Consider the following 27,251-nt stretch of genomic DNA (forward strand, 5'->3'; position numbering starts at 1 on the left):
TGTATTGTCTTCTTATGACATTTACTCATCTCCTTTTGCCCTTTGCTGATAAATGTCATTGCTTTAAATTATGTATTTACCTACATAATGTGTATCTAAATGTTTCATATCGCAAAGTCTTAACAACATTTCACATGTTCCATTACTATTTTCTATCTGCTGAAATGTTGAAAGTAATTCCCTGGGGGACTTTTGGACTCTTGAGTTTTACTCCTTTTTTTTTCAGTTTGAAAAAAACTCAACATTTTTACCCGCGTCGCATGCAAATTCTCAAATAAAAAGTTCGCGCCACGACAGACTACCTGGAAGACCCACGGTCCTTATCGCTTAAACGCCACATAGACTATTTAAAGTACGGTGTTTTATGAATCAATTAAATAATCAACATACATAAGGGTGATAATAACCAGGTTTTCTTACAAATTTATCCTCCGTATTTTGCAAAACATACTTTGTTTTACGAAACTCCCTGCGTACATTTTATGCAGCTTTCAGGACCTTCGGGTGGCGCGGGAAATGAACAGAGTGAGGACTACATGCAGCTGCAGGTCCTGCATTGTTCAGTGCAGAGCAGTAGCAACGTTTGTCTGTGTGTCTCTGTTTTCTGGGACGATTTGAAAAGAAAAATGCCCTCCACACGCTCCAAGGTAAGAAAACTGTTTATTTGGTAAACATTGAAAATGGTTTTGTTTAATTAACTTATTTATGATTTAAAAAATCTTCTTTTGCCACTTTTTCCAACGTTAAATAATTTTGTTTCTCGACCCTAGGTTAGAAAGTCTTTGCACCAAGTATTAGCTTACACTTTTGTATCTCGAAACTGCACAATTTACTTGTATTTTGTAAAGTAACGCAACTTGGGGATTTAACCTTATTTAACTTTGTTGGATTTACTACTGGTACAAGATTAATCTAAGGTTGCAACTTTTTCCATTGGTAGCGATTAGTCAGAGAGGTGAAGGAAATACTGTGAATGCTGGCAGTTTGATTAACAATGAAGAAATCCCCTCAGTCATGTAGAAATGTAACAGCAGTTGTATTTCAACAAGAACAACAAAGTCACCTACATTTGGCCAGGTTTGTGGGTAGGGGTGTGTCCTGTTATCTGCTCCAACTCAATCAATTCCAAGACCGGAAACACATGATTTTATTTGATAAATCGGTTGACATACACTTGAAATATTTGGGAATCACTTTGAATTGAAATTAAATTATTTCACATTTACAATCTGAAAGTCTTGAGCTTTTATTTAGAATATTTGTACTTTATTTAAATATAAATATAACTTTATAATATAGTGTTTGATGTAAAACTGAAGTGATGATATTTTGTGTATTTTGCTTTTATCTGTATCTTACACTCACCTGTTTTAATTTACAGACTCTGGCATCCCAGCCTCTGTCGAAAAGGATGAGTTTGAGGAGTTTCCGCAGCAACCCCCTGGTTCCCATGGAGACGTCCTCGTCCTCTGATGACAGCTGTGATAGCTTTGGCTCTGATGGAGGCTTCGCAAATACGGTAAACATTAAATTTCAAACTTTGTATTTCAAAATAATTAGTGTTTACATTTGTTGGGTCTTTGCATCACTATTTGAAACCTAACTTTTATTTTTATTTAGAGGAGATGCTTGAGGCCAGCAAGGCGGATGTCGGAGAAGCCAAAGGTGTTTGAGGCATCTTCAGAGGAGGACACATGCAGCGGGTTTGAGAACGTTATCAACACTCAGATGAAAGCCATGGTAAGTTTTCTGAGGAGAAATACACTTGCTATGCATTTCAGAATTTAAACAGAAATCGAAAGAGTTCATTCATTTTATTTTATTTTTTTAAATCATTGACTTTATCTTCTTTCAGAAAGTGGACACTGAAACTCCAAAACGTGGCCGCAGGTCTAATATCCTTAAAGTGGCCATGACGTTTCCATCCAAAAAGATCGGCAAGAAGAGACCTGCATCTGAACCGCTCCCTCAGGTTAAAGCAAAGGACATGGACTCTGAGGAGGAAGAAAACTTCATGCACAAGAGAGCCCTGAATATTAAGGAGAACAAAGAAATGGTATACCTTGTTTTATTTGTTTAAATGTTTCTGAGCAGTACTTTAAACTGAACTTTGATCTGAACAGTCTTTCATCATACTCATGCGTTTATTTTCTTTTTAGCTGGCAAAGCTCATGGCTGAGCTGAACAAAGTACCCGGTCTGCTTCCAAGACGAATGGCTTTGTCTGCTTCCACTACGGTAATTTAAATCACAGATCAACATCTGAATCTGCACACATCTCTTTAGCTCAGTATTAACCCGTACTGTATCATCCTCTTCAGCCCCGCCAGGCACCTCGGCGCTCCATGGGAACTCCAGGAGTGCGAAGGAGGAACCCTGAGCGCTCGTCTCGTCCCCACACCAGGTCTCGCACACTGGTGGATGGACCCCCGAGCCCGGCTCCAGAGGAGGAGCCTGAAGACAAGTTCAGCCTGGTTCGCAAGGGCCGCTACTATGAAGAGGACGACGAGCCTGTAAGTCTCAAAACAACCTGCCCTCTCTCATTGCATCAACTTCTTCTAATACAGCATAGGTAATAATCACATTCTGACACGCTGTGTTTATTCCATCTGCAGCCCCGTCGCCGTTCCTTTAATGGCACCAAGGCCATCCCACATGTCGTGCGACCTGTTGAAGATATCACTGAGACAGAGCTGCAGAGGATTTGTGACAACGTGCGGGAGAAAGTCTACAACAGCTCCACCGTAGGTTCCTTATTTAAAAACAAAAAAAAGATCTGACAATCTACGTTTGCTTGTTAGGCCATCAGCTGAGGGTTAAAAAAAAAAAAGCACTTTCCTTATTTTCAGGGATCCACTTGCCATCAGTGCCGCCAGAAAACAACCGACACCAAAACCAACTGCCGTAACCCTGAGTGTGTTGGAGTGAGGGGTCAGTTCTGCGGCCCCTGTCTCCGTAACCGATACGGAGAGGAGGTCCGAGACGCTCTGCTGGATGCTGTAAGTATCTAGATCTGCAAGGTTATCTTCAATGCCGAGTGTGTGTGTGTACTGACTGATTTCCTTCTTTCATCAGGAGTGGCAGTGCCCGCCATGCAGAGGGATCTGTAACTGCAGCTTCTGTAGGGCCAGAGACGGTCGCTGTGCCACCGGAGTGTTGGTTTACCTGGCTAAATATCATGGCTTTGATAATGTGCACGCCTACCTGAAGAGGTATGTGCAGCCTGTTTAGAACTTTAAAAACAAATGTTCACATATTTGAGAGTTTGTTCTTTAACTCTGTGGCTCTTCTTTCTCTGCAGCTTGAAAAAGGAGCTGGAAGAGAGCAGCGAATAAAAGAGGAAGGACAGGGCACATCCTGGACCTTACCAACCATCACGTTACACAAACTGTTCATTGTGTTTGAGGCGTTGTGAAGCAGTGCTTAGAGTTCCTGTTTGGGGAATTTTAAATACTTTTTGTAAGTATTGATTTACATCTGGAGGAATCTCCAAAAGCCAGTTCTCTCTGGCCATGAGCTTGAATCATTTTTATTCCTCCACATATCCCTCTGCCTTCTCAACCTTTTAAAGGCTTTATGTGTTTTTTTGATCCAGCAGATGTTGCCCTTGAGCACCAGCATGAAACCAAAACAACTTGCGCTGCATTGTTGTGTTAGCATGCTAATGCTAGCGATCTTTATCATGCTCGTATCTTTCACGGCATGTAAATTTACCTGAAATGAGCGTGATCTAGAAACACAGTTAAGCAGTGAGTACAGTATGTTATTCTTCTTTTCTCTAGTCCCTCAATTAAACAACTTTTATACACGAGGGGAGGAGTCAGCCGGCCGTCCGGACGATGTAAACAAACTGAAGATAGGACTCTGAAAACTCTGAAAACATCACAGACAGTGGGACTCGGGTGTTACACCCATTGTAGACAGTCATGACTCACAGAGTTATTTTCAGAGGATATACTTGATTTATATTACATTTAAGTGTGAAAAATCATAAAGCCTTTAAAGACTGAAAGCAAAATGTATTTCAGGGCCATTTTTTAAACATTCCATATGTTCACTTGTTAAACGTCTCTTTGATCTTTAATATGAAGATTGAGCAAAATCTTCCTACCTTTAAAAAAAATCTGATCTGTATTTTACATTGTTTTAAATGTATAGATTTTATACAGGCCTGCTTATTTCCTGTAATTCATTACAGGAAATGAATTACTCCACCAAGTGATACATTTTTGTGCCTTTTTCTGAAAAAGTATGCTCTGCTGCAAATTGATGCTTCAGCTGTAAATTTATGCTTGTGTTTTTACAAGATGTCCAATGTAAATATTAAACAACAACAAAATGATGAGTGTTAGTTGGCATGTCCCGTAGAAGCAGCCCGGTGCTCTTCATGCCGCTGAGGTGATGGAGGTGGAAAGGGCACAGACCGGGGTCCACTGCCTCTCTCTTTAAAGCCGTGTAGAACTGTGTGATATACTACAGGCTCTGGTTAAATATCCTTCATTAGATAACTGTCACTAATGGTGTGGAAACAATTAGCACACTCTAATGGGAATCTCATACCTGTAAATCATTTGATCCTGTTAAGGCACATTCTCGCTCTGCTGCAGTCTCTTTGGCTCATTTTCTGCTGTACTCAGTTTTAAGTAGGAATGGTTGAAGGTGCCGCTGAATTGGCTAGAGTTATGGCCTGCATTTTTTTTCTTCAAGTGTAATACTCTACGCGATTGACATGGAATTAACCTTTGTGTCGCGTCTCTGAAATGTTCTTCACTGGACCCGCATGATACATGTTGAAAGTAATCAACAGTTGAGGTTTTTCTCCACCATGATGGCAGGTTGAGGTTATGTAACCATCAGATACTGCAGTCTGACCTCTTGATGGATTCATTTGGTGTGTTAAAGCTTGCTTTGTGTTTACAGTACATTTTCATTAAAGCGTTAATCACTACATCATCATGCTATCTGTTTTATTTGATCGACCATCACTCCACTCAGAACGCAGGAAGCACGCATCTAAGAGAGTCAAGTTCACTATCAATCACTGTTCATGTGTTTATGTATTTGTTTAAATTTCAATGAAAGAACGAGAGTCATCCAGTCAGTAAACTGCCTCTGCACGATTTCAATGTAATTTTTTTGAATTCAATATAACAATACTTCAACTAGCAGGGCTCCAAACCAAAGTTTGAATTATTTCATTAGACTTCAGGCTGTTTGTCTGCCTTAGCAAAAGAACATATAAAGCAGCCTGATGGTGTAGTGTTACTACATCATTAATCAATGTGTTTTATTATAAGTTAGTGTGCAGGACTTCGCTTGTGATTAGTTCTCTGTTCAACAAACTGTTCAAATAACACGTTCTAAATCTAAAGCTAAACATCTTGAACTTCTATTAAAGTTGATTGTTTGCATTATTACAATCTGAAAATAATTAACTCATTAGTTGTATTCATATCAATCAAAGCAAAATTCATGCTGATCTAAAATCAGGGATTGACGAGCAATATTTGCCTACATAGCTTGGGAGTTGACCATCACTGCAGCACTGTTCATGAGACAGAAGATTTGGATAACGGTCATCATGATGTTCAGTAGAAAACGCAAATTGACTTCATGACTTTGGGGTGAGAGTGCAGAGTGTTAAAACTTGTCCGACCAGAGCGAGTCTGGCAATCACTGGACCAGCATACAGCTCGTAGCTGGTGCTGAGTGTGTGAGTCCATGTGTTTTCATCATCCGAGCAGTTTGTCTTCTAGTAATGAATATGTGTGCTGTAGGTTGGTGTGTGACGTTGGTGTTATTGTTCATGCATTGTCCTGTCTGTTTGCAAAGAATGAAGCTGCCCTCCACTACAGCCCACTCACCCTGAATTATTTTTCATTTTTAGCCATAGCACAATGCATGTTGAACACTATGTAACAGGATGTGGTGATCCTGCAGACTGTTGACTTTGCTATTGTACACAACCAGGTCAAATGTACCAAAGTAACCCATATGTCCAGCTTATGCCTTGGTTGCATCTAGGCTTGAAGCATTATTCATCGATTCATTCCCGACACGAGTTGAATTCACACAGGAGCATCAAAGAACCTTAATAATACTTTTCTAAATGAATGACAGAGATCACCTGCAGTGATGTCATACTAGGATACTACAACATTTTAAATTGATAAAACAATTCCACATTTTTTAATTTTCTGGTTTGTATAGTTGTTAGTATCAGTTTGGCAGATAAAACAAGACACACAACTGTCCAACCCTGAGGACTCACACATGTACATATATACCAGACTGTAAATAATACACTCTATGATACATATGTACAATGTGGAGTTGTGGAGGAAAAAGTACGCTGTATAAACATACACCAAGAGATAAAAAACTCTCTAGCTTTGGCAGTGAAATACTATAAACTAGTTAGTGTGTGTAACATTCATGCCAATAAAGCTTTATAAATATCTGCACTTCTGCTATATAACTATACTATACTATACTTAAACAACATTATAGCACATGTGCGTTGTGTGCACATTCATTCAGATACAATCTAAATTCAAAAAGACTTCCTATCCCTATGAGTGTATTTTTTATCCTAAATAATATACGTTTATTACTTACTGTTACAAGAAGATCAATGATTGATTACAAAGTAGATAAATTAAACAAATGTTTTTTTTAATGAATAAAAGCCATGTGTGAACAACATGTAGCAGAAGCCAGCAGCCGCTTAGCTTAGCTTAGCTTAGCTAAGGTAATTTAGCCTGGGTCTGTTTAAAGCTGGGTGTGCAAAATGCTCCCCTTGCAGTGAGTCCATACAAGACCCAGTGGTTGTCTGATAGGCTGCAAGATAAAGAGATATTCTGCCATATAACCCCAATAAAAATGTTACTCTTGTGTTTTTTGCTGCTGGTCTCCCTTGGTAAAGAGGTTCTTAATCTCAACGGGATCAACCTGGTTAAAAAAAGGTTAGATAAACAAAAACTACAAAAATTAAAATGCTATCAATCTAAGTGATTATATATATATCATGTTATTGATATTTGGCTGGCTAGCTGTGTCCAGTCTTTTTGCCTAGCTTAGCTAACTGATTATCAGTTATTAATCAAATATGTGAGCCACATCAATCTTCTCACCTTACGTTGCAAAATAGCTTTTTTTTAAAAATGTTACTTATATTCGTATATTCCTTTAATGTGTGAATTCTTCATTGACCAAGACCTCTGTCTCTATGGTGAAAATGTAATTTAGTGTGTTTACTTCTCACTTTTATCACATAAAAGACTGTGTGTGTGTAAGTGACAAAAGTAACATCGACTTCAATGTCTTGGCTCATTAGTTTTTTGAATCCAACAATTGAGTAGATTTACAAATTCAATAAATTCATATTTGCTGTTTGTTCCTTAATAAATCTGCAAATATAATATTTATCTACTACAAAACAACAACATTGATAAAAGACACTTAAATCATAATCACAGCAATATAACAGCTATTACCAAAACAAGAAACCACATTTAAAAAACAATCCTGGGTTTTACTAAGTATCCAAAAACTCATAATGTATTATCAGTTTTATTAAAAAACGTTAATTTTAAAACTTGGTTACGATTTGATCATTGCCATTAAGGTTAAATTTGAGTGAAACGTTTTAGTTGGAATACATCTTAATGAAATGTAATTCATTAAAATGCTAATTATGGTAACTGGTTGAAAATTCCCCAGTTGTTGGATTCACTAATACAATCAATTTAGCTCAATGATACATAACTATGGCAGTATCTGTATTAAACTCCTTTCATGAAATGGTATGAATAAAAACACAATTATATTACTTATACTTTTTAAGTCTCTTCTTTTTCTCCTTTGTTTCCTCCAAAAAGGAGATTTCAAAAACTATTATTAGTATAATAAAGATGCACTTGAAAATACTAGTCCTGTATTAAACACCAATGATCATCCACTTTGGGGTGATGAATATTTAGGGAAGTAATTGTTTACAACGCTCAAGCATTGAGCTGATCTGGTAATCAGGCTATGAAATACAATATTTATTCATTAGAGCAGATTTAATGAGGCCTTGCGGCGCTAATTATGAAAACCAGTGTAGCAGTAAATGAGTAGCGCACGGTGGTGGGCTGCGGGGTACCTGTAAGGAGGGACTGGGGGTTGAAGTGAGTCACATGGCACAGTAAGCAGCAACACACAGCTCTGACTGTGGTCGTCCAGCCCACAGCTATACATCACCGGACCTGCAGACAGGTCGCAGATGGGCCTTGTTTCCCAGCATGCTCTGCTCTCCTACATCCAGGAATGAAGGCTGGATCTCTGAAAGGTAACTTAATATCCAACAAATCTTTGTATTGCACATCAACAAACAAGGTAAAAAAAAATTCAGGCGGACTTGCTGCAGGCTTTTAAATGTCGTCTCCCTCAATATCCTGCCATCCCTAAAGCTTACTCTGCAGCTTCTATTTGTATGCAGGTCTTGAGATATGTGGTAGGATTTTGCAGCATAATATGGGTTTTGATTGACTGATATTTTCATTATGGCTGCAGGGTAGCGTGCAGACTGTTAATTTGCTTGGGAGTCCTGCAGGTCTACGGTGATTGTAGCAGAGCCAGAAGAAAAGCTGAATAAATGAAACTCACAGGGCACAATCACAATCTGTGGGTCAAAATCAACTGATTAATTATAATTTAGAATCAATCTGTCAGACCTCTGTAATAAACACCGTTTCAGGCTTGCTGCTTAATAACCAGCTTTACGAGGCACCAAAGTAACACGGGACATCGTGCTGCAACCTGCAAGGCTAAGATATTATTATATGTTAAATACTTTTTGTACTTTAAAGATGAGACATTACTATAAAAAAAGAGGAGCAATATGGACTGACTCTACTTTCTGATACGACACCTTTCCACACAAGAATCTCCTTCCTGCTCTGACCTCCACATCCTGTAAAGGTGTCGTGAGCAGAGTACTGTTAAATGCACTGTGAGTGACTCCGGGTGGCAGCAGTCTTATGACATGTTCCTTTCCTCCTGCTCCAGCCTGTAAAGTGATGGAAACAGTGGTTTGGTCCAGGTGTCAGGGACATTATCAAGAGAAAAAAGGGCTGCCTGCAGTTGCTCCATCTCACAGGAAATTGCCAACTCACCCTAACAAAGAAAAGGCATAAGTGCACTTGCTGCTGCCTTCAAGGGGAGCGTGATAAGATGACATTATAAATACAGAATTGTTCATGGAGGTGGAGGGGAAGGCACATCAGGCAGCCGGACTTGACTGTTCTGTGTTTTTTTTATTATTTTTTTTATTATGTGCACGTCTTATGCCTGTTTGGGGTTTATTTTAAACAAAATCTGCTTCTTCTCCACTTTACATTCAAATATATTGAAAATGCATTGCAAACTGTAATTGTGTCTGTTTATTTATACTCCAAAGCACTTGAAACTGAAGCTGGTTTACGACTCCAGTTGCAGAGGGAGCGAGACAACTGATGATTCAATGAGTATAGAAAGTGTGTAAATAATCTCATGCATCCGTAATATAGTGTAAGTGTTCAGTACATACTTAGTATATAGGGAGCTGAAGTGTCTGCGAAGTAAACAACACAGTAAGATCATTAGAATGGAGATTTTTAATTGCAGATTTTATAACAAACAAAGTCTTATTTTTTGCATTTGTTACCAAACACATTTTGTAGTGATTTTCAAGAAGATATTTTTGAATAAAGCAGGAAATTTATGTTAATGATCTGTTAATGCTGATTATACATCATGTCGACGTGCTGTGATTTACAGATGTTTTGGTTCTGTCTCTTATACATCGTTCTCCTGGACACCTGAAGGGGGAGCTCTAATACAGGCAACTTGCTGCACTTTCTATTGCTTCAACTTTCACCAAGTCTTCAGGAGTAGAGGAGAAAGTCAAAGGGACGTCAAAGCATTATGTGACATATCACAGAAAATTGTATCCAATGAAAAGATACTATAAGAGTGTAAATTTGCAGCTCTTACAAACAAGGAAACGCTGAAAAAGTGGCAGAAATTCTGTAATGATATTTATACCTTGTACCAGAGCGGAACATTCAGCAACACAAAAGAAAGATGGTGACATAGTGTGCACAGTGTTTAAAACTTCATACTGAATCATCAAGCAGCACTCTTTGACTCTACAAGGGGGAGGGGAGGGAGGGAGGAAAGAATGTGTGTATGTGTGTGTGTGTGTGTGTGTGTGTGTGTGTGTGTGTGTGTGTGTGTATGTGTGTGTGTGTGTGTGTGTGTGTGTGTGTGTGTGTGTGTGTGTATGTGTGTGTGTGTGTGTGTGTGAGGTGGGGGGTAATTATGACCAGGGGAACGCAGGGCTGTAATCTGTAAATCTATTCTAACTCTAAGTGAGAACTGGTACATTGGATTGATTTTATTGAGATCATACATTATAAATGGGGCATGGAGGAGCTTACAGCCTTTGAGACGGTGGTGCTCACGTGCTTCATTAATTTTTACTTCATTAAGTCTCTCCTTCAGACCCCTTTCAATGCACGATTCATCGCTGCGCGGCCATGAAATCCAGGCCGCAGTCAGAGGGGACGAGCCGGGGACAACTTGTGCCGTGGAAGTGGATACACTGAGTAACGCTGTCAAAACAAATCAGTAACACATGAAATATACATGACCTCATGCTCATGCTCCAGCTCTTTCTTTTTTTTTTTTTTTTTTGCACTGATACAAACTTGTTCATAAAGAATAACAGTACTCATTGCAGTCACAATAGGATGAAGTGCTGTATCAATTTAGCTGTCAAGAAGTCGTTACAGCAGCACAAATAAAAAGCTTGAAAACAAAAACTATTCTCTGGAAGCCAAAGAGAAAGAGTTCACAAACTCTTTTAATTCCGCTTTAACAATATCCAATTCTACAATTGACAAACCGGCATTTTGGAACAATTATGACTGTCATTATTGTTGTTTTCAAAAAATCCAGCAAGATAATTACACAGTACAGAGCCTCATCCTTATAGCTACTGTATCCCTGCAGTGTGTTTACTTATAGCTGTGGTTACAAACCAATAGGTGCTGCTGCGGTTTCATTTTGTTTTACAGCGAGGAATATCAAAATTCCCCAGTGGGCCCTTTAGAATGGACCATTTGTTTAATATTATAGCCTTAAACCCAACAATATCAATCAGTCATGAAAGCACCTATGCATGCTGCTCTGCCCTGCATCACCATTAACTGCACACGAGTGACGGCCCCTGCTAGTTTGCAAGGCGCGAGGAGGAGAGGATGAAGGGAGGTAAAGAGGGGTGAATAGATGGTGTTGGTTTATTTTTTTTAAAAAAATTTTTTTGTGGATGACCTATACAGAAACATTTAAAGTGTGTGTGTTTCACAGGAAAGTCCAGGGTGGATGCAGAAACCTTGAGAAAGGAGAGAGGAGAGAGGAGAGTGTTTGATGGTTTTAAGGATGCTGTAGGTGAGGATTGAGCAGCAGCTGCAGCCTGAAATGACACGTATATCATTTGAGAATACTTTAATGTGGGGCTGCAACTAAGAATTATTTTGTTAATCATTAATCTGTAAACATTTTCACAATTGATTGATGAGTTTTTTTTGGTCTATAAAATGTTAAAAAAGTTACACAAAGGTGAAAGTGACGTCTTGGAATAGCTTCAAACATATTCAATAATCAAAAACTTTTCATTTACAAAAAGACAAAAAGGAACCAATCCTTACATTTGTGAAACTTGGATTAACAAGTCATTTTTGCCCCCCCAAAAATTAAAGAAACAAGTTACTGTTACTGAAATATTTTGAGATTAGTTTTCTGTTGACATAGAAATGCACTTGTTAGATTAATATTTCTTTTGTCCGACATGATTTTTGAACACATTTTTCACTATTGTTTTTTCACAAGTAAAATACTGAGGCAAGGATATCTAATGCTTCCCCCTTTTAATTTGACCCAGTTTTTACATCTTTAAGTTTAACTCCAGGAAAATAAAAGGTCTTCTTTATTATAAAAGTAATTTGTGTGCATGTTTGCGCATGCGTTTTAAGACTATAGGAGAGCAGAGACACATACAAAAACATCCTTCTGGTGTCAAGCTCTAAACACACACCAACCTGCAAATGAAGAACTGAATGAACTGTCACAAAAGCAACACACATTTCTAAATGGGAGGGCCCTTTAAAGATACTACAGATGTCTGTTATGAAAGAAGATTTAAGACATTCTGTGTATTAAACACAAAAATGCTGAAACTGCTGCTTTTCAGAGACAGTATTTGCCTGTAGCCGAGTGTATCCATGTTGTCACTCTTATGGAAGCTGTGCGGTTGTTCAAGCTTCAAACCTGTTGTCAGCCTCTTCCCTCACGGAGGATGACAACAACACACATCAGTGATCAGGAGCTAAGTGCTTTTCTTCTGAGGCAGCATAAACTTCTTAACATTTCAAATCTGTTACGACAGCTGTCCCAGAGAACATTTGTGAGATCTGTTTCACCACACATGTTGAAATGATGAATCCCTCATTACATCTGCCATCAAACAATATCTCCAAAGCTAACAGTTGACAAAATCTAGTTAAAACATTCGGTGGGGGAAAAGCTCTTAAAGTGAAGAATTAATGGGAGCATAAGAAAAACAGCTCAGAGACAATTAGCACCAGAGACCACTCTATAATCTTTAGATTATTTGCACCACTTAAAAGCAGCACACATGGTTAGCATTGTGGAGGGAGCAGAATGAACAACACTTGAGTGGATTTGATTTGGTCTCCCTAATCTGCATTTCCTTTAAAATGCCTTTCTTCTGCTCCAAATGTCAGTGTTGATCGAATCCAGCTGGAACGAGCCAGTGTGGGTGTCAGCCCAGTTGCAAAATCTTTCATAAGATTTTTTCCCCTAAGAGCACAGAATAAAGAGTCTGAATAAAATGAGTTTCTAGCTGTCACCCATGATAAAATGGAAATTCAGCATTTTTGTGTGTGCATAAATCGTCACTTTAAAAGTAGGCCTATGTATAAATGTTGGCTTTGACTGTACTCAACAAATGTACAGATTGTTCATCACACATTATGAATTCTCAGTTCTTCTCATAGATAAAATAAAACATCTACGACCTTCGCAATAAATATAGACGTCTACTTGATGACCCAAAAAACAGACAATCTATTCTCCCTGCATGAAATTATGAGTTGAAATTGAGTGAAATTAATCTACAATTCATTTTTCTGGGGAACCCCCAGGGCACTCCTCTGGGCCCACAGGGGTTCCCTTAGATCTCACTCTGAGAACAGTTATATTGGTTCTGGTTAGTAGAAACATCCCAAAGCTATGTTCATTTAAATAACACATTGTGTGTTTTTTTGTGGATTAAAAAGAAAAAAAGTGTAATTGCAAAATGTGAAATTTAACCCTGGGGCTTGTTGCTTAACCAAACATGCTTTGGCTGGTTAGGCTGAGTCACAGAGGAAATGTCTGGCACACAGATTGAATTTGTTCTCTCTGAAGTCAAAGGCAGGAAAACAATTAAGTGTCTGCCGCACATTTCTATCACTGTGTACCACTTGACACAGTTTTTCACATCACTGGGGCAATTGTCTGCAGAGAGCGACGAGACAAAGCCATTAATTCCAACGTCTGAAAAAGATGGCATTGTTATTTTCTGATTTTGAAACATTTCAATTAGGCCGCTGATGGAGATAATAAACATAATGAGCGAGACTTGAACTGTTGTCTTTTGTGCTGTCATGTCCATTTTCAGGACGTTTTAAAGCACCGGCGCATCAGAGGGAGCTTTGGTCGCAGAGGTAGATAGGTGTGTGTGTATCCGTGTGTGGTACTATCCTTCAGGGCCCCTTCCCCTCCTCAACCTCCATCTTTCATTCACCGTTGAGTCCTTTCAAAACAAGGTGAAGTTCAGCAAAGTTTCTGTGCAGAGATGATCAAACAGTCACATCACTAATGGCGATGGGTGACAGGGCCAGTGAATACAGATCAGCTTTAATTGTGGTGGGTCTTACTGCCACTGTCTGTCAATCTGAGCCTTTGAATTGGTGAAAATTTGCTCTGTTCATTCTGTTAAATGACGTATCCAATTAAATGCTTTAGAATTCATGATCTTCAGTCAAGGTTAAATGAAAGCAGTTACTCCTGTCAGTGAGGTGATTAAAGGCTGACTACATCAGACACCATTTTGTGCAATTTTTTTTTTAAATTTGGAACTAAAGTGTGAATCTTTATTCATTACGTTGAGTCCTACTACATAAATGTCCAGCACAGTGGCTCTTAATTACGTGGTTCATTCTAAATCTCATGTAAATCTTCTTCATTAAAAGCCATTTGGGTATTTGAATCAGAGAATTTTCCATATTTAAAAACACTTTTGTTTGGCCCTAAATGTTCCTTTTTAGGTAGAAAAGTAGGCAAAGAACCTTCAAACTCCTCCCTGTTTGTTGTTTGCCTACCAGTTTGATATAATGCTAAATAATATCGGTCCCATTAGCTTTTTAACTATGATTGAAGGCACGCAACACTCCTGCATGGCAAAGCAAAGAAAAAAGGTTTTTTTGACAATTGGTTTAAATGGACAAGTGCAGCACAGCAAGAAAATTAATTTTCTATCAGCAAGATGAATGTTGTACAAGGTTATTAATGAGCATATAATGTGCTTGTGCAAGGAAGTTCTCTGTGTCGTGGTGATAAATGTGACGATGGAGGTGAAGAGCATGTTGACTAATGAGTATCGTCCGGGGATATGATCTCAGGAGAGCCACCAGTCTGGATTTCACACCTCACATGATGCTAATAACCCAAGGTCCAGCAGTCAAGCTGCTTGGTACAGAATTAGCTCTGTCATTTCTGCAAACCTCTGACCTGCACACTTCTAGGTTTTTGCTTTATGTTATGGACGCTGTGCACGTACTTATAGGGTGCTATCTGCTGTGAAACAACGTGAGACACAAACACCAAAGTGACCAAAGTGAGGCTGTCATAATGAGAAATCTTACATTTACCCTACAGCTCACAAAATAAACAACAAATATACAGACACATTAAGAGGGCCTTTTGCAATACCCCTCATTTGTTTTTTATTTAACATTAGATAAATATACTTTAAATGTGATGTGTACACTTACGCATATTTATTTTGTTATTATAATTGTATAAATTGTAAAAATAACATGACTACATTTCGGTTGTTGTCCTGCAGCTCAGGTCCCACATAGCCTGTTACAATGTGTAAAAAAATAGAAGTGTTTCATGTGTTAGTGTTCACAAGAAACACAAAATCTGAGAATGAGCCACAAGCCTGATGCACTTTAATATGTCTAAAGTTTGTTTATGTACCAGATGCCACAATTAAAAGTGATCACATGAAGCAGGTCAATTTAACCTGTGTAAGAAAAAAAATGCATATTAACTCGTCATAAAAGTTACAAGGGAGACAGAGAGCAGGCGGCAGACAAACATCACAGGGAACAAAATGAAAACCTCTATAGGTTCCTCTGTGTTGAGTCCTTTGGGTACATAATGGCACACAGGCCTGAGGCCCAAGATGCACATTTGAATGACTGCCAAAAACATAAACTAGGCTCACTCAGGGGTTCATGGTGAATAAATAAGGCTGCGGATTACATCAAGTCTCTTCTCTAACCATGACTCCTGCACACCACTCCCAGTGTAGAGACCATTTATACTCTAGAAGGGGCCAAACATCAGCAGTGGGTCCCCTTTAAACAAGTCTGACTAAAGTAGAAAAATAAATAAAGCCTCCGGCGCTCTCCTTTAATGTATTCAATTAACTGGGGTCCCTCTAGAGAACTGCAGCGCACACTTGGATAAAGAGAGAGCATATCGCCTGGAGATGAATACACTGAATGCACTCATTCTGAAGACCATGATTGGAAATCTTCCTCAACAGGTTCTTACTTAATTAAACTTCCCTTCATCTGACTTTTTTCTGTCGCTTTCGAGGGAAAAATTGGGAGAGGCGTATTGAAAGCCAGGGAAACTTTTGCATGTTGTTTACAGGGCAATTGGGTGGGGGACTTGACAGGCCTGTGATATCCTCTACCGTCACTCGGGGAAAGTCAGCCTGAAAGAACAGAGAAGTATATAAAATCTCCAATTCAATCATAGACAATTATGTGGTGAAATGAGAGAAATTCAGCAGCCGTCAAGTGTGAGTGGGAGGGATAATTATCTGGCAGTCATTACAGCTCCCATAATAGCATTTAACGGCATTCATATACTGTATGAACATATTGCGCTTGCTGGAAACATGTAAGTTGAACATAATCAGAGAAGCCATTCCTTGCAAACATATGAAATCCTGTGTGCCGAGACATGTAACATGTCCATAACGTCCTTGAGTAAAAGATGTGCAGTATGTTAGTTTCAGATTTATCTAATTATCTCCAAAATGTCTCATGAGGATCCATTCAGCATCCCTTTTTTACTGTTTTTTTTTCACCTCTGCAGCCCCATTGTGCAGAAAAAGCCCCAACTGAGTTTCCTATCTATTAAAATCTCTCATCACATCGCCTACATCCACAGTTTGCTGCACCTTTTCCATCAGCTAAATCAACTAAATCAAGCTCATTAAGTGTCATTATTAGCTATGTATTGTTATCTCCCTCAATGTAGCGCTGACAGACCCCCTCCCCCGCCCACGCGTGTTCCCCCCCCCCCCCCCCCCCCCGATACCAGGACCTTTGCTTGCTCTGTTCTAATTGGCCTTTATTGTGTTGTTCCCTCAAGAAACAGGAGAGACATCTACATCACATCTCTCCCCTGACTGCTGAAACAAGCCCAGTGAGGAGAAATGCAATGACAAGAGTGTGATATTTGTTTTAAAAGCATGCAGGGAAATGCTGTGCAAGGACGTGGAAAATATGCGTGGAGAAAGGTGCCCCCTGGATTTTCTTTTGTGTTTAAGTGTGGTGTTAAAGAGTGTGGACGCTCTTTAATGCAGCATGGAGAATGTATTTCCACAGCTGTCAGCGTGATGGACAGAGGGGCGAGTTCCTCTACTGCAGACGCATGCTTCTACCTGCACACAATAGACCTGCAAGATGGGAGTGTAGATTGATGAAGGAGAGGGGAGAAAGGAGGGAGGGTATGTGTGTTACCATAGAGGAGGAGGAGGAGAAGGGGGCTGTGAAGGGTGCGGGGAGGTTTGTCCCACTGCAGGAGTTATTAAGTTTGTCTCTGGGACACACTCGGTTTCACCAGGGTGCTCGTCCCTCATTCATAATAGATGCTAATCTGTTCAGGGCTGACTGATGACAGAGCTTCCTGCCCTTCATAGAATTAGTCCTCAGCTTTATCAAAGGACCCAAACTGCCTACTAATTAGACTCATTTCCTCTAGCATGAATTATTTATTTCCATTGTAACTGATCAGAGGTGATTGTGACGCATCATGCTGCCAACCGTTTTTCACACAGATGCGAATGCCGCCACAAGTTCAACCAACTCTAAGCTCAGTATGTGATGGAGTTTAGTGGGAGCAGGGACTGGTTCTGCTGCTTCCTCGCTGGAGGAAGGGTTTCCATTGTACTCTCAGTGACACAGCACCAAGGCAAGCCTTATTGAGCAGTGACAAGGTGCACATCAGTATTAAATAAAGGTCATTATAAAATGATCTGCAAGCACTCTTCATATAGAATCAGTTTAATACTCCTGTAAATACTGTGATGTGATAATGCTACCTCAGTGCAAATCAGTTATATTCTTTATTAATTAATCTGTTGTTTATTTCCTTGATTAATCAATTGCTTGTTTGCCCAAGAAAATTTCAGGAAAATGTTGAGCATTGTGAAAAAAGTCCAAGTTGAGGTCCTCAAATCAATCTCTATTTCTGCTGCTCAAAGATCAACATACTCAGTTTTAGAGGATTAAAGAAACATAGTTTACATTAACCTAGTTGGATTTAGAGGGTTTTGACTTTAGTGTACTTTTGTACACTTAAAAAATAAACAACCTAATATATTTACTGAAAAATGTGTTGATTAAGTTTAGAGTTGATGAACAATAACATCAGTGGTTTATGATATAATCCATTCATCTTTTTTTCAAAATTAAACCTAAAATTTAACTGAAGTTTAAACAACGTTTTGGAAGTTTCCATTAGTCATATATCGAGACTATCTCTTTAAAAGTTGCTATCTTTTTGGTGATTTTTTTTATTTTTTCTGTGCATATAAGCAGGTAAACAAACGGAGGACATTGAAGACGTCCACTTGAATTCATGATCATATTGGCTGCAGCTGATTAAGACTGCGTTCAAACACAGGTGACGGACTCTGTCACTTACATTGTTAAAAAAGGGGAACAATTACCGTTTATGCCTCCAATCTACATATGGGCATGTGAATACTAATTGAAAAATGCAAATCCTCAAAGTGAGAAACACCACACAAAGTTAAAGACGCATGCTTTCTATAGCTGCTACAGTATGATGTCTCAGAGTGAAGGTTTAGGGATATTTTCCATAAGTTCTCTTCTCCTCATCAAAACATTCACTCCCTAATTACATCTACTTAAGCAATTTTGTGAAGGGAAAAAAAATAATGTTGTGCTTAATTGCATTACTATCTGCAAGGCTGAAATATGCAGAGCGGAAAAAACGTATAGCGACGTGAGGGAACTGCTAATTAGTCCGATATTTGGTTTGCATTACCAAATAGCGCTTTCCGCCCCGCACTGATAGGAGGCTAAAGAGAGTGAGGGCTTCTGTTCTTGAAACTGTAATCAAACAAAGACAGATGTACAGATAAACACTAGAGGGAAAGTTTGGAATAATTGTTCATCTGCTCCGACGTTGAGGGAGATCAGCTTATTATAAACACTCTCCCCGCTCTGATTGGACATCCATAGGTGCCAGGTAGCAGATAGATTGCGAGTAGCTGAGAGGACATTTCTTGGACCACAATACCTCCTGATCAGGTTAATAAAAACAGGTCAAGTATTACAAAAGCTCTGAATGTACAGCTGCTGAAATATTCATGATGGAGCATTGTGCTGCATTTCCAAAGCGTATATTTACAAATCAACCTCGATACAATGTGCTCCAGAAGCCTGCCAATTTCTCTCTCAGAGGGTCTCCACACACAATAAGGTTCAGTTTCATCTCTTAATCTGAAAGTTTATTCAGACTTTGAAGCAGGCTTTATGAAAAAGGATGCCCTGCTCTCCACAATAACCCTTTAAATGCTCTTTTGGTTGCCATTTTCAGGCAAACAATAGGACATTACGTGTGGCAAGGGAGGGAAAAAAAAAATCTATTATAATGAATACCACATTTGGTGATTGCAAATAATTGCGTTAAGTGGCTTATTTGCCTTAGGTCGGGATAGGTGACTCCTGTATAACTAATATAAGCATGTGAACCATCACCCTCACTGATGAGGCCTATTCACAGCTCGGCTGCCCTGTTGCCCCCTCCCAGCTCCTTACGCTCCAACCTGATGAGGAGTGTTGTTAAAGTTTCAAAGCAGTGATTTTTACACAATGATATTCATTCCTGTGTTTTGTGGCAGGAAGTAATGGACCTGTGCTGCTTCTGGTCTCAGCTGTGAGGGAACGCTGGCAGCAGAAAGATGTATCAGACTGTTTGAGGGGAAATGTTATATAAAATACAGAAACCTGAGTGTGCTCAGCGCCAAAACTAGTGAAAAAAAACAGTTTAAAGTTGACTCAATTTTAGGTTTAATAAGAGAAAAAACACTAATCTAAATAATTTTTTATAAATATTTGACTTTTTGAATCCCTTGTGTGTATTGATGGTACTCAGAATCAGAAATACTTTATTAATCTCAGCGGGAAATTTGGTCATTACAGTTGCACTAAAACACATTATAGCATTAGAAATATTAGTTATATATAATGAAATATCAAAATAGGAATGTCATTAAAATATCAAGCAATATGTTTGTGCTGTACAAAAGCGCAGAGAGTGAGGACAATATGGACTATATACACTATATATTTACTAATAGGTGGAGACTGTAAAAGATCATTTTATATGGCTGGGGGGGGTTATATGATTTCTTATCCACTACATTTGTTTGTCAGCTATAGCTACTGAACAGATTGGATTTGACCTTAAAAACACATGTTAGTTTATATTGCACAGATTCAGCCATCCAAAAGTAGTAAACTTAGAATCACCACAACTTAAAACAGTTTCATGCAGCCGACATATAAATGCTCCTGTCATAAAATAATGATTAAATAATATAGAACTGAATCAATAATAAAATGACACTTTGAACCTGAACCTTTCAGCAAACTTGTTAATTCAGTTCATTCAACCTTTTAAAACCTTTTCATTCTGACTGAGCTAACACTCTTTATGTAGGACTTTTACTTAAAATTGAATATTTCTAAAACACTGGCAGGAACTGACATACTGATTGAGTTTGAATGAATCCTACAAATATGTTTAATAAGAGTAGGAATGACCCTGAATATTTTTAAAACAACATTACAATCCCTGCATACAGAATTCACTTCAAATCTAAACAACCATAGGTCCACAGAGTGATGGATGCTATAGCATTGTTTTTTTTTTTTACCTCCCACAGAGCTGTGTGAAACTAAAACTTTGGAACATAAACTTCATTTAAAAACAAGCTTTTCCAAATGTAGTCATCATCTGTTTATCTCATGGAAGCTCTTCAGCATCGTTGTAAAGCAGTTTTAAAAAATGTGCTGCCTGTTATTCATAGACACAAGCCATGCAACATGAAGCATTCAGTAAACAGTTTAAAAACAAAACAAGTTGATCTGTTTTGTTTTAGGGATGACCCCACCTATTTGTTTACCTTCATGGATTATTAGCAGTATTTTGGCTGATGATGGAAAACAAAAATACGGGAATGATTGCACACATTGTCCCCTGTTTGTAAAGAGATACCCAGGGAAATCATCAAGAGAACAAAAAAACAACCAAATGAGGACGCTGCAATAATTACTTTAGGGTATCCAGTGCTCTCTCATGGAATATATCAGTGGCCACCATGTCCGAGGTTTGACCCGCAGTTGTTGCAGAAATCTTAAGAAAACAAGGGAAGAGAAATGAGCATCAAATTACAGAAGACTCAAACTGTCCCTGGATGAAACCGTGCACAAACTGACCACCTGGATGACGATGACCACAGCACACAAACTCAACTTGAAGAAGTATAGCCTACCGCTTGGTTCTTATTTGTATTTAAAAAAGCATTGGATGTTTTGACGTGCTACTTCTAGTAGTTGTAGTGTAACAGGTAAGGGCAGCATTGCAGGTTCTGTCAGTGATATGCATGTCAAAGTCTCAGAATAATCATGAAGAAAGTGTACGTTTTTCTAATGTAATTCATAAAGTTTAACCTGCTGCATTACTGTAAGAAAAATCAGATTAACAATCTTAAAGCTTTAAGCCACATTTGAAGATAAGAATATTCAGTAATAACACATTTTAGATGTTTTGTCTGTGTTTGAAATTGATTTCAAGTTTATTGTATGAATAACCTTCAAGCGTCTGTATAATTGTCATTGCTTAACATCATTTGGGATCAAAGTTCTGTTTTTCTTTTGTATGAACTTTTTACATGTTAGTGTTGTTAGAGTTATTTGTTTGCTGTCAAGAACTGTGGAAATACAACGTCTGCTATAAAAGCTTTCTGCAGTGATTATGACAAATATGGTGAGAAATAACAAAAAAATGTATTTATTTATCTGGATTTACCAATGTCACAAGATCCTGTGACTATTATTCCACAGGATGGATACGAGTAGATCGACCTCAATTGGCACTAATAGAAACCAGTCAGTGATCAGCAGGATGTTTAAAGTCGACATACTGCATGATAGTACGACTTTAAATGGGCCTCTCTCTCGCTCTCTCTCTCTGTTGGGAGTGAAACACTGTCTGAGCTGAACGCTGTTTGAACGTTTGGTAGAACTCTGATTGAGATACTGTACATGATCATGAGCTCTGTATGTTGTATATGTTTGAACCCTTCAGGAGCTGAAGCACACAGTTTGACACTGAACTCACCTGGACTGTAACACACAGCAGAACATTTTACCTTCAAATGCCCGTGTGTGCCTCTTAACCATCAGTCACAGCACATTCTCTAGAAAGCTTGTTATAGCCTCCAACAATTCCCTCAGCCATCAGAATTAAGTCTGACTGAAATTTGATACTTATGATTCTTCAGACACCATTTAAAAAATCGTTCTGTGTGACGTAAAAAAAAAGACTTTTATGTGTGATTTATTTGTAACACAAACCTAACAGGTTCAGACAAGAGAGTGTAATTTGTAGGACGATTCAAAGAATGTGTGGCGTTTCAGGTGCGTCGCAGAAAAAGGAAAAAGTTGAGCAGTTCACAGTGCAGTGTAGGAGCCAACACTTAGCCTGTTAGGGCGAGAGCCTCAGCAGCACACAATGAAATATCTCCATGCAAAATGAGCACTCAGGTCATGTTTAATGGGCAGGGAGCTAATAAAGGTTTGGCTGAGCGGGAGGAGAGGTGACTCACCCTTACAGGGAGCAGGGAGGGCCACTGGTCGCTGTGCAGAATCTGTCAGGCAGCTCGTCTGCAGCAACAAACCTGCAAGTACACACAGAGTGAAATATGGATCTGTCTTACACAACAGCACAAACCACTGATATATGTTTTTATAAGACAGCTGTAAACATGTGTCAGTGCTGTAGTAGGGAAAGATCACGAGACAGTACAAGAGCTTTATTGATCACCCAAAGGAGAAATTCACTTGTTATAGCATCTCTTAAAATAAAATAAAAAAATACAGTAAACAAGGAATAAAAGTGTCAGCAAGACATGTTAACTTAGCCTTATTCAATTCCAAAATACATAAAAATGTTACAAATGTACACATATATGTGCTACGTATAAAAACTGGCTAAATCGCCAATGTTAATAAAAGCACCAGTGAAATGAATTTTTTTTTTTTTTGTATGAATATGAATGATGAGTGACGAGAGAAAAATAGTTCAGTAACTGTCATACAGCGAACAATAGAGGACAGTTATCACACTGTACTGCTCAAGGACCATAAGACGTGATGTGTGTGTGTGTGTGTGTGTGTTTGTCAAGCTGCTGCAGTCATGTTTTTGTTGTTGTTTTTATATATTTGTTTTCAAACTTGTTTCTTGTTGTATTTTTTTCTTCTTCTTTGTTTTACCATAAAGAATATTGAGTTAACCGCTCTACAAATCAAAATGAACTGAATGTAAGTATGAACGTCATGTTTTGCTTCAGCTGACACTAATGTTATCACTGTTGGTGTTGTGATGCACTAACAGTGATCCTGTTGGATGTTCATTATCTTTCTGTGGATCTGTAGCACATGCTTTATATTCTCCTGTAATGATGTAGACAAAGAGAACACATGACACAAACATAAAGCTCTGAGTCAATACTTTTGCTTTTAATGGTGAAAGATGGAAATATCAATACCAGCTCATTTACAAATGTCTTTTTGTTGCCCAGTTACTTATACTTAATTGATTTTAACAACCACATGGGAGACGTAGCGAGAAATCAATGGAATGAGCCGTGTTAAGTGACTGCGTGACAGCTCATATTGTGACCAATTCCACAGAGTTTAATGTGAAAAGACAATAATCCAAAGAGGACAGGCAGGAGGAGTGAATGTTATAGCTGACTTTGACAGCCCACCTCCCTCCACAACAAGCTGTCTTGCAAGAAAACATGAGCTGAAGTGGAATAAATTCTCCTGGTAAATGTTATTGCAAACAATAATATGCCTTCATGAAAAGAGAAAGAGGGGAAGCAGAGCAATCTGCACCAACTGACCATTCTGGGAACCGTTTATCAGCTTGAAATGCTATTTCATGCATTAATACTCTGCAAACTGCATTCCCCCCAACACTTTGAGTACAAAAGCCCTCCGATTTATGATTACCAGTCGACTAAGCAATAGCCTGTATGGCCCCCGCCGGCACACCACTTCCCTTTCCTCTCCTTGTCTCGGGGCCCCTGCAGGTTCAGAGACAAGGCTGTCAGGGTAATGCGATCAAGGTGGATGCAGGCTGAGAGGAGCTAAATCGTGGCTGGAGGATGACATTCTTTGATTTTTAACCATTACAGAGTTTTCATAGAGCTGCAGTCAATTTATTTTATTTATTCTAATGAAGAGCATTAGGAGTGCCATACTGTGCTGCGCCGCGCACTGATCGCCTCGTTAATCACACTTTGCAGACACTCGCAAATCAAGTTCTAACAGCAAGCACTGAATCAAGTGCAATGAAGCATAAGCTCCTTCACAATTTATGATCTTTCAAATTGCATCTTTTCAACCATTAAATTGCAAGATACCATAAATTTTTATCCCCTCTTCTTCAGTCCTGGTATTGATTCTGTCGTGTGAAAAATAGAGGAGCAGTAAATCCTGGCAGTTAGACTAAATTTAGGGCTTGTCTTCAGAAAGGAAACTGAATGGCACAAGGAAGGCTGTTAATTTGCCATTGAGAACAAATATCAGGAGCCATAAAAATGTAAAAGTCCAATGGGGGGCTTCGAAGATGTGACTCAGATGGGTTTCAGTCCTCTGCAACCTTGAGCTCTTTTACTTCACTAACTCTGAAATGCCAGTGCACCTTCAGGGTCTTTTACCTTCCATTTTTTTCAGATTAGGTACCTGATGTGCTGCAGAATTAGAATTAAGTCCTCACGGTGTATGCAAATGACTAGCTCTTCTTTTCCTGTGGCAGACAGTCAACTGATTCTGCAGCTTTTAAAAGAAGAACTAAGGACAAAGTGCAGGAAGTTTTGAGGACGCTAGTAACAGAAAATCAAATATAACACTTAATATACAAACGCGTGTATAAAACACAGATATTACATTTTTCCTTTCTCATCAAAAGCCAAAGCAGTTATGGTTTGGCTGCATAAAAAAATCCTCTCTAACTCTGAAATCCAGAACTTAGAGTGGTCATTACATTTAACCAGTGCAAATCTAAAATGATTCTTACCTGCCCCATACTGTTCTGAGAAAATGGCATAATTGTTCTTAGATTGCATCGCGCTCACACCAAGCTGTAAGGAACACTTGTCAAACAATACAGTCAAATTAGTTCTCTGTGATTGAGCGTGTTGAGGATCTATCCAGTACATTACATATCTCGAAAAAGAAACCTAAGTGCCACAAAAGAGTCTCAATTACTGTGATACAGTAAAGGAGAGGCAAAGAAACCAGTCTACCACTTCCAGAAGTGAGATGTTAACCTCTTCACATCTGTACAGGGACTAACTCTTAACTTGTGATTGGAAAGAGGGCCTGCTGTTACATGTGGCATGAAAATAAAAATGCCTGTGTTACAAGGCCAAGAACTTTGCAGAAGTTAGGCAGATTGGCATGTCTTTATAATCTTATTTGTGTTAAAGGGGAAAAGCAGTGCGGTGTACGAGACTCATTTAACATTCAGTTGGTAAAAATTAGAAATGGTTGACCCCGGCATGTTCTAAAAAAACTGCAAGAATTCAAATGGTTTAGTCGAAGAGAATGCCATTTCCAAAATTATTTATTTTTTCACCTCGGGACCCCCGGAGAGGAAAGAATTCTCTAACCTCTGCACAGAGGGAAAGCATTGCAGACTTAATCATACAGTGCAGTGCCAGACAACCGCTCTGAAAAGGTGAACAGTAAAACTGCAGCGGCATGGCCGACAGGTGGGGAAGATAATGCTGCTCCAGTCATTTTCATGGGAGTATAGCGACCCTGCTCAGACTCCACATCCTGAGAGGAGTAACGCTGGTCAGGCAGCAGAAAGTGTTTCTGAAACAGACCCTCCCCAAGGGGAAGGCAAATCAGCAGAGGAAATAGCACGTAAGATAAACAAACCATAATAAAAGGCATAAAAGCTCACAAACATTGGATTGATCAGACAATTACAACCCATCTGGCTACTTAAACTCAATCTGCTAGCACACACAGCCTGTTGGTGGGCCAGTTGGACTGATCCCAGATCTGCTAACAACTGAATCACAAGTCTAGTGATAATTTATGGCTCCCTTATTATGTAATTAATAGACTTAAATAAACATGAACTGACAATACAAGACAACAAGACTCTCTGGAGGTTGATTGTTTTTAATGCTGACAATGAGCTGAGGGTTTTATTTGATTGATGCAAAGAATCAGGCTAGGATGTAGCACTGTAGTTATGAAAGTATAAAGTGTCAGCTCATCAACATTGTGAAGGGCTTGATTTATATCTTTGTCAGACATTTTTATAGATTCAAACCCTTTTAAAGGAATCTGACCTCCCTTGCTCTGATCACAAAGACTCACTATTTGCACATCCCTCATCCCCTATATCATGACCAATCACTCTGCTATAAGCTAACTGTTCCCTGCACAGGTTGGTACTTTATCCCTCTTTTATAACATTAAGCTTTCAACATAGAGAACTCACAGAGAGTAATGTTTAGTGTCTTCATTTCTCTTATTGTTCGTATTGTTTTGATGTTCTTCTGAACTCTTTCTCTCTGAACTGAAGTATCAGTATATAACACAGTATCATCTGTGTAGCTAAAATCTGACATGTTGCTATCATTAAAAAATAAAAGTGAGATACTTAGTACTAAATCATCATGTACCCAGGCATTGTAATTTAAAGTTTATTTGTGTTCTTTTTTACGGTTGATGTTAGAGCTCATAGAGCACCTAAATGCATACATCTAATCCTTACAGCAGTCCCTGAAAATAGTTATCTGTTATCTTTTTAAGAACATTTTTGACATTTATTTTGAAAGTGAACCTACAGTATATTCGTGTGCCTTTAGTAAAACACAAACATGCTGAAGACAGTCCTGGGAAGTATGAATGTCCTGTTTATAAAACACATTGTTTGGTTTGTTGTCGATAACAACAGTTTTGAATATATCCGGCCTTTATGCTGTGGTACACCGGGGGGGGGTTAAGTCTAAATTAAAACAGGAGGGTGTGGCATACTAAACCAGAAAACAGTCAAACAAACAAACAAAAAGACAAAAGTCTAACAGTCTAAATCTATAGTCACAGCTGAACCCTCCACAATACACTACATACATGTTCTTCTGGTGACGGCTCAAATAGATAACTGGACCAAAACACACTCTGACTCTTTAGGCGAGCACTATCAACAAGCACACAATAGTGCACTCAAAAAGAGACTTTCACCAGCCCAACAAAGGGAAATGCTTCGGGGTATGACAACTTCTTG

General features: G+C 38.8%; 1 protein-coding gene across 1 annotated transcript; it reads left to right on the forward strand.

The window, feature by feature from the left end:
- The first annotated feature begins 492 nt into the window (after positions 1-492).
- Positions 493-4,949, forward strand: cdca7a (cell division cycle associated 7a). Its single transcript, XM_061054467.1, has 10 exons — positions 493-647; positions 1,382-1,519; positions 1,621-1,740; positions 1,856-2,056; positions 2,160-2,237; positions 2,321-2,512; positions 2,615-2,743; positions 2,849-2,998; positions 3,075-3,211; positions 3,301-4,949. The coding sequence occupies exons 1-10, from the start codon at positions 537-539 to the stop codon at positions 3,332-3,334; spliced, it is 1,290 nt and encodes a 429-aa protein (XP_060910450.1). The 5' UTR covers positions 493-536; the 3' UTR covers positions 3,335-4,949.
- Positions 4,950-27,251: the final 22,302 nt, after the last annotated feature.

Source organism: Labrus mixtus, chromosome 13, assembly GCF_963584025.1.
Source record: "Labrus mixtus chromosome 13, fLabMix1.1, whole genome shotgun sequence".
Taxonomy (NCBI): Eukaryota; Metazoa; Chordata; class Actinopteri; order Labriformes; family Labridae; genus Labrus; species Labrus mixtus.